General features: G+C 33.5%; 2 protein-coding genes and 1 long non-coding RNA gene across 4 annotated transcripts; 1 reads left to right on the top strand and 2 right to left on the bottom strand.

The window, feature by feature from the left end:
• LOC145134122 (RNI-like superfamily protein) lies at window positions 1–3,994 on the bottom strand. Of its 2 annotated transcripts, XM_079069026.1 has the most exons (16): window positions 3,680–3,994; window positions 3,301–3,403; window positions 3,029–3,097; window positions 2,790–2,948; window positions 2,630–2,703; window positions 2,456–2,555; window positions 2,316–2,358; window positions 2,183–2,245; window positions 1,875–2,104; window positions 1,654–1,774; window positions 1,476–1,579; window positions 1,275–1,388; window positions 1,006–1,176; window positions 788–928; window positions 558–703; window positions 1–470 (listed from the first exon to the last, which is right to left on the bottom strand). In XM_079069026.1, exons 1-16 carry the CDS (start codon window positions 3,741–3,743, stop codon window positions 322–324), a joined length of 1,851 nt encoding a protein of 616 aa, XP_078925152.1. In that variant the 5' UTR covers window positions 3,744–3,994; the 3' UTR covers window positions 1–321. The 2 variants fall into 2 exon arrangements, with proteins under 2 accessions (XP_078925152.1, XP_078925153.1); XM_079069027.1 differs by lacking the exon at window positions 3,680–3,994 and having other exon boundaries at window positions 2,630–2,689; window positions 3,301–3,368.
• Window positions 3,995–9,524: 5,530 nt separating this feature from the next.
• Window positions 9,525–11,058, top strand: LOC145129544 (uncharacterized). The gene is made up of 3 exons (XR_013717544.1): window positions 9,525–9,693; window positions 10,233–10,326; window positions 10,951–11,058. It is a non-coding gene; the product is annotated as an uncharacterized LOC145129544 (long non-coding RNA).
• Window positions 11,059–13,668: 2,610 nt separating this feature from the next.
• Window positions 13,669–16,785, bottom strand: LOC145134444 (GDSL esterase/lipase At4g28780-like). The gene is made up of 5 exons (XM_079069292.1): window positions 16,469–16,785; window positions 16,180–16,307; window positions 14,547–14,789; window positions 14,220–14,472; window positions 13,669–14,012 (listed from the first exon to the last, which is right to left on the bottom strand). Exons 1-5 carry the CDS (start codon window positions 16,722–16,724, stop codon window positions 13,780–13,782), a joined length of 1,113 nt encoding a protein of 370 aa, XP_078925418.1. The 5' UTR covers window positions 16,725–16,785; the 3' UTR covers window positions 13,669–13,779.
• Between the last annotated feature and the right edge of the window lie 254 nt (window positions 16,786–17,039).

Here is a 17,039-nt window from a genome sequence, read left to right as displayed (position 1 = left end):
TGGCAAATAAGAGAAGTTCCTCTTTTGGATGTACACTCCTTTATTTGTATAGTAATAATTACATAAAAACGAAGTAATCTTTACAGCCTGGCTAGCTAGTTAGTTCAACTCAAAAAAAAAAAACACTTTTATCAAAAGCTTAAAACCAGGGCCCACCCACATGAAATGAAAACAACAGCAAAAACTACCCTAAAAAGCAAATTAAAACTGTAGTAATAAGTTATTATTATATAAAGGCTTTATACATCATACTATTACTATATATTAAATAAATTAATTACTTAGTAGTTACATATTATATTATATTATATATATGTTGAGCTATGGATCATTGTCATAAAGCACATTTGAAAAGGGTGGTGAAACTAACATATCCGGTTTTCCATTTACTTGAAATTCAGCTAGTAGAGAAGCAATATTCGGTTTGTTGCATAATGGATTCTGCCTCAAGTCTAAATGCTCGAGTTTCCCTAAACATCATAAACATATACCACACATTATTTCCAATAATAGCAACCTATTTTTTTAAAAGAAAAAAAAAAGAGAGAGTAGTTCACCTTTTGAGGCTTTCAAGCATGAGCATATAGCTGGAAATGACTCAATTGGTATCCAATTATCACTTGCATTGATTGAAACAAGATTTGGAGCCTCTGAAATCAACTTTGACAAAAGATTCGCTGTTCCCACTCCACCCGAGTTATCACTATGCAAAAATTATAAACATAATTTTTTTTATACATTAACAATATGTATATAATGTAGTTATAAAAAAAAAAAAAGTAAAAACCTTATATTGATGCGAACAAGACTTATCTCTTGTGTAATTTCTTGTTGTGCATCTGAAAAACCAGAACCTAATCCGATTCCTTTAATATCAATCTCTTGGATACCCGAAAGTAAGAATTTCCCCAAAAATGGGCCGAAGTTGCTGCGGGGAAAAAGTTTGTTCAACAACAGAAATATTTAAAAATAAAAATATAAAAAAAAAGAGAGAGAGAAGCAAACCTGCTTAGATAATTATATCCAAGTGATAGAGATTTAAGAGGGGTTTTTAATGATTCAAGAAATTTTAAAAGTTGACTTGCTCCCATACACGAAAGCTCACAGTGTTCCAAGTACAGCTCAGCAAGGGGAGTAGGACACTTGGATTTTTCAACCAAACATAGAATCAAGACTCTAAAAATATATAAAAGATGAAAAAAGTTATAAATATATGAACTGATTTGATCCTAAAAGTTACTTATATTTATATAGGGAATGAAAAAGCTACTGACTTGATCCCTTCATCTTGTAATTGATTTTCGCTTAAATTTAAGACCTCTAGATTTGGCATATAAGTCATCACATTTTTAAGGCAATCTACATCGGATTTCTGTAAATTGCAGCTTCTGCAAATAGGCAAATGTCAAAATCATGAAAAAAAATAAAATATTAAACTAAATAATAAATACTCCAGAAAGGTTAAAAGAAAAAACCTGAGATTGAGTACACGTAATGAGGGGAGGGATTTGTTGATTTTTATATGTGGTTTGATACAATTTGGTGATCCCCATTTGAAATGGGAAAGCCAACCCGCAATCTGAAATGTTGATAATATAATTTAAAATCATTCATATATTATAAAAATAAAATTTTTTACACTAAATTACTCACACAGTTTTCTGAGAGATCCAAAACTTGTAAACCGGATTCGGTGTCAAGAAGGGTATCAAACAACATTTTTGCAGTTTTCCACCATATGTGACTATCAGAGAGGCTCAATTTAGTCAAACCACTGTTCAAAAAATCATTTTTAACAAGTCAGAGATGATATTTAATTATTTATGATATCAGCATAACTAAATGACAACCAAAACACACACACACAAACACACCTTGCTGCTGATAATAATGATTCCAAACCAAGAGGTAATGGAAAATATGAGCTGTCAAGAAAGCTTGATCTTTTAATTGAGAAGTTTTTAATCACATTTGTTTCAAATCCCTTCACGCAGAGTGAATCACAAATTGCAGTGACAAGAGATGCAGGAAGCTTGCAATTGAGAAATTCAAGTGTTGACAGAGTGTCTTTGTTTTGCTCCAGAAGTTTACAGAGTCCAGCAACCTGAAAAACAAAAAACTTAATCTTTTATTAATGGAAGAAACTAAAGTAGCTGCAAAACCATCAAGAAATACTTATTACCTGCTCCTTTGACTTGATCCAGTGTGTTTCCAAATATTCCAACCGACTTTTCCTCAATAAATGCTGTTACACAAAAACAAAATCAATAAATAATACAAGAAAAAAAATGTGACTTGTAGTTTGTGTAAGTTACACCAATTTCTGCAACACAATGGACATTACGGAGTCTCAAACATCTGCATTTGAAAAAGTAAAGGTCAAAGCTTGATAAACAGATATCTCCACATTGAATTGCAGAAAGAAGAGAGGATCAGAGGCAAGGTTTTCTTTTACCTGGCATATAGACCAAATCTTTCACAATGATATTCTAATTTTAGATAGCTTTTTGGCATGCTCAGGCGCCTCTCGTATGTAATAGACTTTAACAATGCATCTGCAGAAACAAAAATTGTGTGTGATGTGATGTGATGTTCTTTACAGAAGCAAACAAAAGCCAGTAGAAATTACCTGAAATTTCAACTTCACCAAGAAAGCCATCAAACAGGGTGATGGAAACCAACTCAGCTACTGCATCAAGGCAACTGTTAAGATGTCAGTCAAACTCAGATGATACGATTGAATATCAAAAAATAAATATCCACTATGTGTATTCAAACAGGTTGCATACTTTTGCAGATGTCTTTCCCAATAAATCTGCTGCCAGTTGGTGGTTGACTCATCCTGTTGAAGTTGAACATCTTCTGGTAAGGAATCCACTGTGAACTTCTGAACATCTGACCATCTTGATTCATATAGGGCTTTCCATGCTATATCAAAGTTCTCGAATCTGCAAAGAAATGTTTACAGCTCATATGCTGTTTTGCTGTTCAAATTATATGTTTTCAACCAAAGGACTTGTTATAAAACCTTTTCCGTTTTCTTGAAGGTTTTAAGCAATCATCAGCAAAACCCTGATCAGTAGAGCTAATCGATGGTCTGCAAAGATAGTAAAAAGCCTATGTGCATCAGGTTGATATCATGACATGAATTATCAGTGTTTGTAAAGATAAAAACAATAAGTGTTTGTGAGTAATGCTCATGGAAATTGTGTATAAGAACATATCTATGTCCACACACACAACATATCAACAAAAAGAAAAGAAACGACTTAGAGAGAGATCAAAGATAGAGGAACAAACATGGCTTCCTGTAGATTCTGCAGTGCAAGAGGAGGTAAGTTCGGTAAGAGCTGATCAAACAATTCCGCAGGAAGTTTGTAAACAAAAGGTAAATTGCCATTTTCTGCACAAACAAAAAAAAGCAAAATTGATCAATTAGATGTTTCACACCTACAATCAAGCAATTCAATTTTGAACCAAAATCAAAACTTAACTTCTAATTATTTCCAAATACTACCACTGTTCTATCTTAATTTGCAGATGGAAACTCCCATGCTAGCAGAAATGTAAAACAAAACATGTAACCTTAATTAACCCTAACTAAGTGGCCTCCAATCGAATCCTCAAAGAAAATGTTTACGACTACCATAACCACAAACAACATCTTCTAAGAACTCACCTTCAAGGATTGCATCTTTAATTGCGCCTATGCATAAAGTGATCAACGAAGGAACTTCAGACATTCTTCAATGATTTCCTCTACGAAGATAGCAAGAAAGTAACAACTGACCACCACTACATAATTTCCGGCTCGATCAAAGCATACTAGTAATCGAATGCGCCAAGATTTCAATCAACGATAACAGAAGAGCATCAGATTCTGAAAAAACTAAACTAATCGCAGATTTCCAGCTGAATTCAAGTTATCGGTGATGGTGTAGTAGAACAGTTGATCAAGAAAGAAATAAATCTTGGGTACTATGCGAGTATGCGGTAATCGGTATGCCTGATTCCGACCCGTTTTATGATCCGATTGATATTTATTGCGAGCAGATAAAAAAAAAGGGTAAATTACACGGATCGTCCCTCGTGCAGGTGCCAAAAAGCACGTTTAGTCTCTATTTTCAAAAATTAACTCGGATCGTCCCTTATATCGTAAAAAGATGCACGTTTCGTCCCTCGTTAATTTAAATTTGCATATTTCATCCCTTATGAGACATGGAATGACTAAAATACCCTTTACAATTTATTTTTCATTTATTCTTGATTTTTCTAATTAATTATTAAACCTAATATTTATATCTATCTCTTTCAATTTCGTTGAAGAAGACTTAAGCACCACCACCACCACCACCACCAGAAAGCACAACTACCACTACCGGAATACACAACCACCACTGGAATGCATAATCACCACCGAAATTCAATGCAACCACCACCTATTTCCCTGAAAAATAGCCACGAACCACCACCTCATTCACCATCGCCACCCTCCTTGTACAACAACCGATAATCAACCTCTTCGAACACCACTTGTCACCGTTCCATCATCAGTACCGTCAAAGGATCTAGCCTCTTGTTGGAGTGCATATCTAAATGGAAAGGTAGAAGCTTTGAGAGGATGCAGATTCGCTACCCTCTCGCCGGAAAAACAAGAGGCGACTAGGGTTTATGCGTCACCATTGACGTCGGCTAGGGTTTGACAGATCGAGCTCCGCCGCCATCGACGTCAGCTAGGGTTTCGTTACAGATGTCATCGATCTCTTAGGTTTTGAGATCAAGCTCCTCCACCGCCGCCTATATGCTTCTATAACAACATCTCCTCTTTCTTGAACTTCAGAGGTTTCAGTGAGTTGCAGATCGAATATTCACACCAATATGGATATGTAAATCTGCAAATGCACCTTCAAGAACTACACCCATTTGCAAATCGAACCCTTAAGAACGAAATCCTTCAAGTACTTGTGTAGATTTGGAAAACTTCAAATCAGTGTTTATTATCCCATAAACGAACATGAACACAAATACATACACATGTGTGTGTTTATCAGCAAATCGATATTTATCTGCAACTCTATTCTAGGGTTTGTTTTTCAGACATAAAAGCTTAAATCGCTGAGGTTTTTTGAACATCGTGATTATGGATATGGGATCGTCGGAGAAGCTGATTACAGGTGGTTGTTGGAAGTATTGGGTGGTGGTTATCGGTGGTATTGGGTGGTGCTTGTCGGATGGGTTTTTCCAGGGGTGATATAAGGACCACTTGATTTTTTAAAGAATTATAATTAATAAAATAAAATGATAAAATAAATTATAAACCTGAAAAATGAATGAAAATAAAAAGAAAAGGGCAAGATAGTCATTTTATGTCTACGAGGGACCAAACGTGCACCTTTTAATCAAATGAGGGACGGTCCGAGTTAATTTTTGAAAATAGGGACTAAACGTGCTTTTTGGCACCTACACGAGGGACGATTGTTGTAATTTACCCTAAAAAAAGACAAAATTACAAAAATAGTCCCTGTGGTTTGCCAAAAGTCACAAAGTCAGTTTTTGATGCAAATGGTCCTTGTAGTTTGCAAAACTTGCAAAGATGACCATTTTTACTAACACCGTTAGTATTGAGCCGTTAGGGACTGAATCTGTAAGGGCATTTTCGTATTTTCAAGTATAAAGGGACTGAATTCGTGACATTTGATAAACCATAGGGACCATTTTCGAAATTCGTGACATTTGATAAACCACAGGGACCATTTTCGAAGTTTGTTAAGCTAATTATTTCACTTTTTCAAACAAACTTCGAAAATGGTCCCTGTGGTTTATCAAATATCACGAATTCAGTCCCTTTATACTTAAAAAGACGAAAATGCCCTTACAAATTCAGCCCCTAACGGCTCAATACTAACAGTGTTAGTAATAATGGCCATCTTTGCAAGTTTTGCAAACCACAAGAACCATTTGCATAAAAAAAAATTAGCAGAGACTGACTTTGTGACTTTTGGCAAACCACGGGGACCATTTTTATAATTTTGTCTAAAAAAAACTTATACAGTAGTCTAGTAGGCCGAGGTTGTATGAAAATCCCATCATTTTCCCACACATGGATTCAAAAACCAACCCTTCCAACCCAATGATCTCGTCCATTCAGGATGTATGAAATCGACATGTATACATATCTATTTTAGTCATTAATTTTTTTTATATACATAAATTCTCTATGTAGATTCTCTATTGTAATACTATGAAACTCAGTTATATATTTAAAAAAGAAGACCAAAGTATTCTTATAATTTATTAAGCTGATGGAGAATTATAGTGAATTTTGAAATCATGATTATGTTTTAACCAAAACCATCCTTCTTTAGCCCATGGTATTACTACTACTACAACTAAGTGTACACATTTGAGCTTTATACTGGCCTCGGCTTAGGCATAACAAAACTCGACGAAAAAAAACCAGCTTGGATATGATCTAAACAACTTGGGCCCGTTCAAACTAGTGATGTATATCTAGCCAAACAAATTGGTTCAAAATAAATAATTATTTTTTATCGTATTAATTTAAAATTTTATTCATTACCTCCTACAAATTAATGTAAATCTTTTCAAGTACTTGATATTATTTTTCTATTTATTTATTAATAACAAATAACAAAGTAATGATATATTAAAATTTAGAAAAAGGACCAAAAATAAAAGGTTACAAACTATTTATTTAACATAATTAACAAAATATATATAAAAAATTGATTTTAAATTAATTATCAACAACAATAATTAAAAATTAAATTAAATCATAAATTACTTCCAACAAGGAATACATAAAATTAAGAATTATGCTATCTTGAAATTATTATGGTGGAAGTTAGAAAATGACTAAATGAGTAGTTTTTATATTAATTAACTATAGAAATAGCTAAAATAATATTAAATAAAATTCTATATATTATATTTTTCTTTATTCACATACAACTCACAAGTATATGCTATTAAGACATAGGGATGTCAAAAAGTCTTGTGGGACCCCGTTATATGGTGGAGACAAAACTCCGGAACCAGATGGCTTCACATTCAAATTTATTAAAAAAATTTAGTCGATAATGATAAACAATAGTGTAGGCTAATGTCCATGAGTTTTTTTATTACCAGGATTATGCCTTATGGGTGTAATGGGCCTTCATAACGTTAATTTCGAAGGTTCAAAACCTTTTTTTGTGAAGGACTTTAGACCGATCTCTCTTGTAGGGGTTCAATATTAGATTATCGTAATATTTTAGTTATACGTTTGGTTAAAGACTTTGGCGGATTGGTTTAAGGAGGAACAATTTGTCTTTATTAAATGAAGGAAAATTCTTGAGGGCCCACTTATGCTGGGAGAAATAGTTTATTGGTATAAAAATAAAAAAGTGAAAGTTAATGATCTTCAAGATTTACTTCGAAAAAACGTGTAAATCTTTGAGTTAGTAGTATCTTGACCATGTTATCGAGGCTCTTGGGTTTGGAGATAAATTGAGAGATTGGATTCAATCTTGTCTTTTTTCTGCCAGAGAATCAATTTTATCGAATGACAGCCCGACGTCAAAGCTTTCATTGTTTCGAGGTCTCAGGCAGGGAGATCCATTACCTTCATTCTTATTTATTTTAGACATGGAGGGACTGCATGTTTTGATTCAATATGACATTGCCAATAACTACATTCGTGGAGTTAGGGTGGGAAACCAAGAGTTCGACTTTCCTATATTCTATATTCAGATGATGTGGTTTTTGTTTTAGAGTGGGGTTTACAAGAAACTAATAGCATCTCCCAAGTTTTACATGAGTTATTTCTTATGTGTAGCTTGAAGTTAAATATGCAGAAGTCAGATTTATATGGTGTGTGTTGCTCGGGGTATAGTCCAATATATTGCTTCTCGTTGTGGGTGTACTGTTGGTAAATTTCATTTTACTTATGTTTGGTTTCCTATCGATTCTAACATGAGTAGGAAAGGGAGTAAGGAATCGATGGTTGAGAAGTAAAAGACCATATTGGCAAGAAGGGATTCTTAATATCTTGGAGTCGTTGCACGATATTTTGTTTGGGGTGGTGATAAAGACAGTTGAAAGTTAGCATTGGTGAATTGGGAGCAAGTTGTAGCTAGCTTTGAAAAGGGAGGTATTGGTGTATGTAGTATCTCGATCTTTAATAATGATTTACTATAAAATAGCATTGGTGGTTTGTTTTTTAAGGAGATGTTTGTTAGGTTCAGCTTGTTAAAGCCATTCAAAATAATGATTGCGTGTTTTGTTCAGTTATACGTGGTTCTAAAACTGGCTTGTGTTCTAAAATAATGAGAGTTATTCAAAAGATGGATGAGTCTAATGTCGTTCCTTTGGCTACTTTGAAAAAAATGTTTTTGTCAAGGAAATTCCATTAGATTTTGGTAGGAAGTGTGGCTTGGACCGCAGCCACTGCAGATCATATTTGACATGGTCTTTCGACTTGATTTAGAGTCAGATTGTATTGTTAGTGATAGGTGGGCCAACGATAATTGGAGATGACATTGGAGAGGGGAGGTGTGTGGAGGGTGTGAGTAGGAGCAATTATTTTTGCTTAAAATGAGTTTGAAATGTGTTATTGTAACGTCCGGGTTTCGGGGCTAAGCATTATCAGATGATGTAATGATGTAATAGTCTAGGTCAACTATTATAACTCTTTTGAAGTAATAAAGATGAAATATTTGAATACTATGTGAATTATGTGTATTTGTGTGCTTATAATTTAATTATAAAGGTATAATTAATAAAGAATAAAAATAAGCGTCAAAATTAAAGTGTGATATAAGCCCGATATCTTTACATAAAGTTGTAGAGTACGTTCCCGCCTATGCGTCGATATAAAGAACGTCGAAAACGGAGTTCGTATGCAAAACATACGACAATTTTAAGAAAACCAGACAGTAAAACACTGCTTTTCTTTAATCGCGTAAAATCGAATCGATCCGTTGAGGTACTTACGCTTTGCCGAAGGGATTTCCGATTACATTTTTGGACTCATGTTATAGTCTATTATTTAATTTCACACTCGAAATATTTTTAACAAAAATATTTACAAAAGTCACGAAAACGGACACCGCGAGCCGTTTAGACGCAAAACTTCAAACGCAATTTTCTGGAGATCCGTAACTCCAAAAATTACTCCGTTTAATGTTCCAGAATCCTTGAATTAAACTCTAACGGTATTCTCGAAAAAATTTCTCAATGCACGGATCTCGAGACACCCGATTTTGTGTGTTTTGGGCAATTAAAGGAGGAATAACCCATGTGGACCCACATGACTTGCATGGGAGAAAATCGCCAGCCAATTGCTTCTCCTCTTGGTCTTGTCCACGTGATCTTCTCCTCATCCTCACTCTTTTGCTTGCACACTTCAATTTGTGAGTACATTGCTTAGCTGGAGGCATGACTCAAACTTGTATGTGAGTGTGTGTGTTTACTATAAAATGAGGCTTAGACACCTTCATTTCTCACTCACAAAATCTGCCATCATCTTCCTCTTCTTCCCCTCTCTCTCAATCTTAATCCCTCTATATCCCTCTCTATCACAAAATCTGCCATCACCTTCATTTCTCACTCACAAAATCGACCACCCACTGACGTCACAAGTTCCTCCGTCCAGCACCAACCTTGCACCATCACTACCATCTTGGTGCCACCGTAAGTCCTCCATCGCTAAGATTATTATTTTTATTTTTATTTTTTTATTTTTTTTCCTATGTTGTTCGAACTCACTAGGGAAGCAAGAAAAATTAATGTGTTTTCTTTCTTAAAACCTCATGCACATATGTGAGGTATTTTCGATCAGTAGCCAAAAGAAAGAAACCATTCATTTCTTTTATTAGCCATACATACGAATTGCTTGTTTGATCAGTAAAATCTGAAAATAAAACTCAAACTTCCATTTATTTTATTGAAAACAAACCCTCAAGTTGTGTTTAGTTTACAAAGCAGCACATTCTTATTTCCTAATTTACAAACAACATTTATATACGTAAATACGCAAGAAACATATATACATATTTTTCTTTTTCCTTTTTCTTTTCCAAACTTCCATTTCAATTAACTACATATAGTCCTTATAGTTATTCAAAATAATTAAAAGCCCCATTTGAATTATTAAATTAGTAAATGGACCCTATACCTTGGTTAATTACCAAACTACCCTCCAAATATTAATTATATTAATATTTCCTTAGGAAACTAAATTTTCTCGGAGATTCGTATTCACGGAAATACTACTCGACCTTCTTGCATCCATTCCAGAACACTAATCGTCTATCGAACGTTAAGGTGAGTGCATAGTTATTTTCATCTTACACATAGATATGAAGTATTTTATATAAATTACGTGCTACGTGTGCATATTATCTATATACTTGCTATCTATGTTGGATGAACGATTTTATACATGTTTTAAATGATTTAAATTGTATATGTATTTTATATCTACAAAATGTGTTGGGTAAAACATAGGTAGATGTAATAGTTGTTGTGTGACAAACTAAAATAATGAGAGGCCTCGTTATAGATGTTATTGATGATCCAGTCATCTAGCGGAGTATAGATGACGACCACATACTATTCTAGACAGTCCAGTGGAACGCTAGCAGGCTCGCAATCTGTAGGTGTTTATTTGAACTGTGTGTTTACCAGCAGTACTCCATCCCTCACATGGTTGCCTTATTTGACATGAATTGCTGAGGAACCCCCGAAGCATGTGTTGTCACCCCGATGAAAGTCCTTAGACTAGGTCCCTTGTGTTAGATGTTTTAGGGACGTAAAGTGAGGATAACGGGAACGAGTAATCGGGTTTGTTTGGTTTGATAAAGTTAATAAACTTATTTATTGTGGGTTGAAAACCCTATGCGCTCACCAGGCTCTCAAGCCTGACCCACTCAGTTTCTTGTATTACAGGTAGTGGGGCATAAGCAAAGATGTTTGGATGAGAGATAAGGGATTATAGGCCTGTAAACACTAAATAATGTAGTAAGGCTTATGTTGTACTGTTTATGCTTTTGATATGTATCGAACATGACATCCCGAGTTCTTTTAATGAAATACATTTCCTTGGAAATGCTTTTGATAAATCTTTATCATATTCTGTTTTGGGACAAATTCCGCAACACTTTTATTTAAAATGTTACTCTGATTTTCAAACAAGCATAAACAAAATCGGTCATTTCTGGCCGTGAAAATGGGGATGTCACAGTTATGGTCATTGATACTCCATATCGTTTTTAGTGGTCATTATATTAGGTTGGTAACTTCTCAGTTATTGTCATGAGGAGACATATTGATAATTAAAAATATCTCTTTTGTGGGGGATGGCTCAATTACAAGGTGGTGCCAACGAGGGTTGATATATTTCTTTAGAGGCGGACTCTAGATAGATTAGACACTAGGATTAATCCTTCTAAAAAAGGATGGATTTACAGTCAATTTTGTGCCTGATTTATGTATTGGTGGGAAGTCAGATCAACATCTCTTATTTCGTTGTCAGGTGGCGGTTACAATTTGGGGTTGGTGGCCAGGTGGTATGGGGTGACGTTCCCTTGTTTTCTTCAGTTAAGGAATGGTTCTCTTCGATCGATGATAGTCACCTTTCTAGTGCCGATTGGAAGTGATAATGATGACCTCATGTTGGATATTATGGAGATTTTAGAATTTAGTTGTGTTTGGCGGTTCTTAGTTTAAGAATTTTTTTTATGATAGTGTTAAAAAAATGTTGAATAATCAAACTTCTAACTATATAAACTATATAGTTTGGAATGTTTGGCTTTTGAACCCTTTGTAATCGATGATTTTCTTATTATAATCTAGTAAAATGTGAATATGTGGATTTAGATGTTTTGAAAAAACCATATTCATTCAAATGTAATCTATAAATTACATTTCATAATAATAACTACAAATCTTCTATGTCCAAGCCTCTAATATACGTCTTTTATTATTATTGTATTATTTAAAATAACAATGTGATTTATATAATTTTATATTATTATAATTATCTCCCTATTCTAATAAAATAATAGTTTTATTTTCTTTTTGTCATGTTTCACCATATTAGCACGGGCGTAGCTAAGCATTCACAAGGTAGGTCCTAGGACCTACCTTTTTTATTTTTCAATACAACAAATATATATAGAAAAAATTTAGCACCTACCTTATTTTTGCTAAAATACCTACACTTTCAAAGTTTTTTCAGTTTCATTTAAATAAGGAACCACGTTGTTTTTTGTTCTAGATTCGCCACTGCATATTAGGTCTTTTAATTAATGTCATGTCGCTTATCAACCTATTGATTCTCCATTTTTAATTTTAAATTTTAAATTTCTCACTCTAAATACATTAAATTAATAACATTAGAATAAAAATTAAAATAAAATTAATACAAATTATAAGGTGATATAATTTCACGTATTTATTTAAATCAACAACTATAATTTTATATAACTAAAAAATATCTCTTAATTAATAATTTATTTAAAATAATTGATTAATAATTTTGAGTTTTATTTTGAAAGTTTAATTAATTTTGTAACCGTATTTCTCACGGGTTATAAACTAGTATTATCATATAGTTGATGACAATAAAAGCTTTATTATGATTATGTTTTGAAACTTTTTTTAAGTTAAACTTTTCTTAATCCTACTCATTCGATATGCAAGGCAAACATAACTCAATTATATCTATTTTAATAGACTTATGTGGACTTTTCATTTGTCAATGCAAACAGTAGGATTTAAACCCATAACTTTTAATTTATTGAGAACAAGTTCAACTTTCAACCAAGCGCAAGTGACCAACTAGCATAATATTTCATTTCACTTCTACTTTTTTTTTTCTTGCCAATTGTCTCTAATTATTATAAGGACTTCGAAATAAATGAAAATTAATACCAACAAACTTGACAAGGACAATATATCTCACTAGCTAATCCAAAAAGAAATGAACAAATGTATCGAACATATGCATTATAAAGTAATATTTGGCGTTGACAGCATATACATAGACTATAGATACACAAATGATTAAATATAGGCCAAGGTATTAGACGACATGTAATAAGCGAATGTATGACAACTACCACTCGGGATCAAAATATCATTGATGAGGTACCACGATCTTCCATAATGGTTATACACTACAAGCCATGCATATCTTGTACAATTCTAGCTACATTACATAACCTTACCAAAAAAAAAAAGCAAACATAAAAACTATATAAATAAATAAAACAGTAGATATTGTCACACTCACACATGCATTAATTAAAGATTTGTACGTACCGAAGGATATATGAAACATGTGATCATTTTGATCGTATATTTCACATTTGATGTACCCAAATATGCATTTATTATGTCATGTTACTTGAGTTTTCTTCTCCATTACAAGAAGCAATTCATGGTGGGCCTTTGGCTTTCATTCAACCAGTTCTTTTACTACTTATCATCTGTTTTAACTTTATGTCACTTTGCATTAAATTAAGCACACTGAAAGTCAAAAGCATGTAATGTTTTGTACCTTATGTGGGTCACTTAATAAAACACTTCACAATTCACACTCATGAACTTATAGTATAGCATGATCAATATATTTTACATGAAGAACATTGGGAAATTGCAATATAATTATTAAAAACCACAACTTAATTTTTTTTGTTACAACTTTAGGTCATGCCAGAGCACATTAGGACACACAAGATTAAATTAAAATCTCTAGAAATAACGGTTGCTGAACTAGGTCATGGAATCCAAAGCCATAATGGTGCTTAGGTTCATCGGATACATGTGCTTGTCTGAACCACTATAGATGGTTTCAACAATAATCTTATTTGCACGTTCGGTTGGATGAAATGGATCCCAAAACACATATAGATCTCTATTAGGGCAAAGATTTGATGTTGGGTTACAGAGACCAACCCCGTTATAAGGTCCTTGTCCACAACATGCGATCTTTGATGTTACGAAACCTATATACAAAATTCAAGAAAAGTAAATTCACGAAGATGCATATGCACCGGCTACAAAAGAGACCCTCAAATTACGTTTTTTTGGGGGACGAATTACACGAACATACATGATAACATTTTTTAAACTAACGGGTTTTTGATGGGCTCTACCATGCATACATGTAAAATTGAATAAAAGTATTGAAGTATCTCGTGTTTGCAACTTACCAAAAGCTTGTGGATTACTAATGAAGTCGCCTTGCATCATATTTGCATTAGAAGCTATAAAGTAGTCGGATCCAAGTTCTTGGTTGAGGCTTTGGATCATTTCAACCAATTGGGGGTTGAATAAAGCTGAAGCTTGTTGAGGCTCGTATGCACATTGTCCGTTTGAGTTACTTGAAGCTAATTGAGACGGAACACAACCTAATGGTCCAGATCCTGTCACTAGGATTCGTCTTGCCCCCAAATCGTATAGTTCCTACAACAAATCTTGTCATTAGATTAATCAGCTAATTAAATGCAGTGCATATAATATGTTAATAGAAGATTTACCATTAGGATTTTACGATACTCTGCAATAATATATCTTGTGAACTGTGAAATGGAGTATTGTAACTTTCTCGCCGTGATTGGCATGAGGAAGTAGTTGTTAACATAGTCGTTGCCTCCTAGTGTGATTAGAACAAGAGCCTTGTTGACGAGTGATTGGGTCTCTTGTGGTCCAATAAGTGCACTTACTCGATCTTGGTATGTTTGAAAATTTCGTAATTGTTGAGTTATTCTGATGATATTTGCCTGCCCAAAATAGTTTAAAAAAAAAGTACATTAGATTATAAACTAAATGCATTAAAAGTTTAGCATAGTACAAGTCAAATTTGCCCTTCTTTTTTGGGTGTAATATATGCTTAAATTGGAACTTGATTGTGACAAACGGTCATTTTGAGTAGCATTCAATTAGTTGGTGCAAACCATCTTTAGTGATGAAAGAAACATCAATAGTAGCCAGTCTTTGTGGTCACATGCAAAACCCAGTTGAATGGTCAAATTAAAAAGATCAAAAACATCAAACCGCATCAAGTAGTTCCACCCAAATTAATGTACGAATACGAGTGCCATCATGTCATAATTAAGTGGTTTTTAAAAACATATAAATCCAAAGATCAGATATGGAATTACAAGTTTTCATACGGTGATTTCCAATAGAAAGAAGTTTAAGACTATACAAAAATCCAAAATAAAATAGTTCTAATTTTGTAAGTATCTGGATATTCGGCTGAAACAATTAGTGATATGTTAAGCATATAGAATCAATATTCAAATAGATTGTATAAAAGGAAAATTATTATAGTTTTGTGGTTGAAATTTCGGTATCTTGTACCATGTCCAAAAAGAAATAATCGGTAATCACAAATTCACAATCAAATATCTAGAATTATCCAATTTTGAACAATCTTATATAGTTTGCATTGTATTGTATTGTATGTTATTGGGCAAAATTTGTCGTCATTAACATGTACTTTAAGACTTTTAATGCACGATAATAACAATTTGCAAATAATCTTACTATTTAAATTTTAGATAAATAATTTTAAACTTTATATATTATAATCACTACTTATACATAATGAACTTAAAACGATACAAAATCAAGATGCGACTGCTTCCATCTTCGGCGATAAGACTTTATTCCACTTCTCTGATTAAAATTATAACTTTTAACTTGACAAATTAAAAGATTGTTTTGACTCTTGACCATTTATTAAACAATTAATTTCTCTTTATTCTTTTTCACCCAGGCCAATAAAAACTCTTGTATATATTATATATACTTTCGTGTATACCATAACAAATGTTACCGTTTTCATGAAATAGATTATGTTAGTTTTGGGCATGCATTTGCCTTGTTTTTTAAAGTTTCACATTCAATATATGTACAATTTAATAATTTTCAGTGCGCTTATACAAGGTACAGTACATTGATAAAGTTACCAAAACACTGTACATTACGTGCTTTGGAAACTTGTTATTTACAAATAGTTATTGCATGCATTGTTGAGTGTTTGACATATCCCTGACCCTATGTATATGTGTATCTGTATCTCGACTTCCTTTAAAAGCTTAAAACTGACACATCACAAATACGTATGTAAAAAGTACAATTAATACTTAATAATGAACAACTTACAAACTGAATTCCAGTGTCATTGAGAATGCCGATCCCGGCGGAAGCAAAATTTGCTCCAACCAGTAGCTTCTTTCCGTTCAACTCCGGGCTCAAGTATGGCAATGTGGGTTCTGCCCCAAGCTTTTCACCTACGTAAGTAAAGCATATATATTCTTACCAACATATTTCTCAAGTTCTATAGAAATTAAACTAGAAGGTGTATATATATATATATATATATATATATATATATATATATATATATATATATATATATATGTATAGAGTCTAATGGAAATATATAGCTTACTAATGAGATCGGGAATGTTAAGTCCATTGGAGAACCGGCCGGTGGGACGGTGGGTGGGGTAATCGATTCCGTACGGCGGAGCATCAGCTCGGGCGGAGGTGAGGAGGTAATTGTTGTTGCCGTTGTCGACCAGTGAATCACCAAACACAAAGAAAGCACGAGCCGCCTGAGCTTTCGGGGTGGCTGCAATCAGTGACAATGTTAAGACCGCAGCCAGGGTAGTGGTGGTGTAGGAGGAGGAGGAGTGTTTAGCCATGGTTAATTAGTGTGTGAAGAAGTACGACAAGAAATGGTGGTTGATGGTGGTGTTTTTATACAGGGTTTTCTGGGTGCATGGGTGTAGGTCCTTGTTTAGTTAGTTGAGGTCTAATAAATGTAGGTCGGAGAAGAGGTGAAAGCGCGAGGTCTTTTCGGGCACGGGCACGTATAAACAGTATATTGTATAAATTTTACTTTCAAAGATCAAATGTGTACTACGTTTGGAAGAACAAAGTTAATTTATAGGGGACCATTTTCCCTACGTGTAAATAAAAGATTAAAGGGTAAATACAACTGGTAAAAAGCTTTAAGA

Source organism: Lactuca virosa, chromosome 8 (genome assembly GCF_052849685.1).
Source record: "Lactuca virosa cultivar CGN04683 chromosome 8, Lactuca_virosa_CGN04683_v6, whole genome shotgun sequence".
Taxonomy (NCBI): Eukaryota; Viridiplantae; Streptophyta; class Magnoliopsida; order Asterales; family Asteraceae; genus Lactuca; species Lactuca virosa.
The sequence above is the reverse complement of the archived record's forward strand: the minus strand, read 5'-3'. Positions and strand labels throughout refer to the sequence as shown.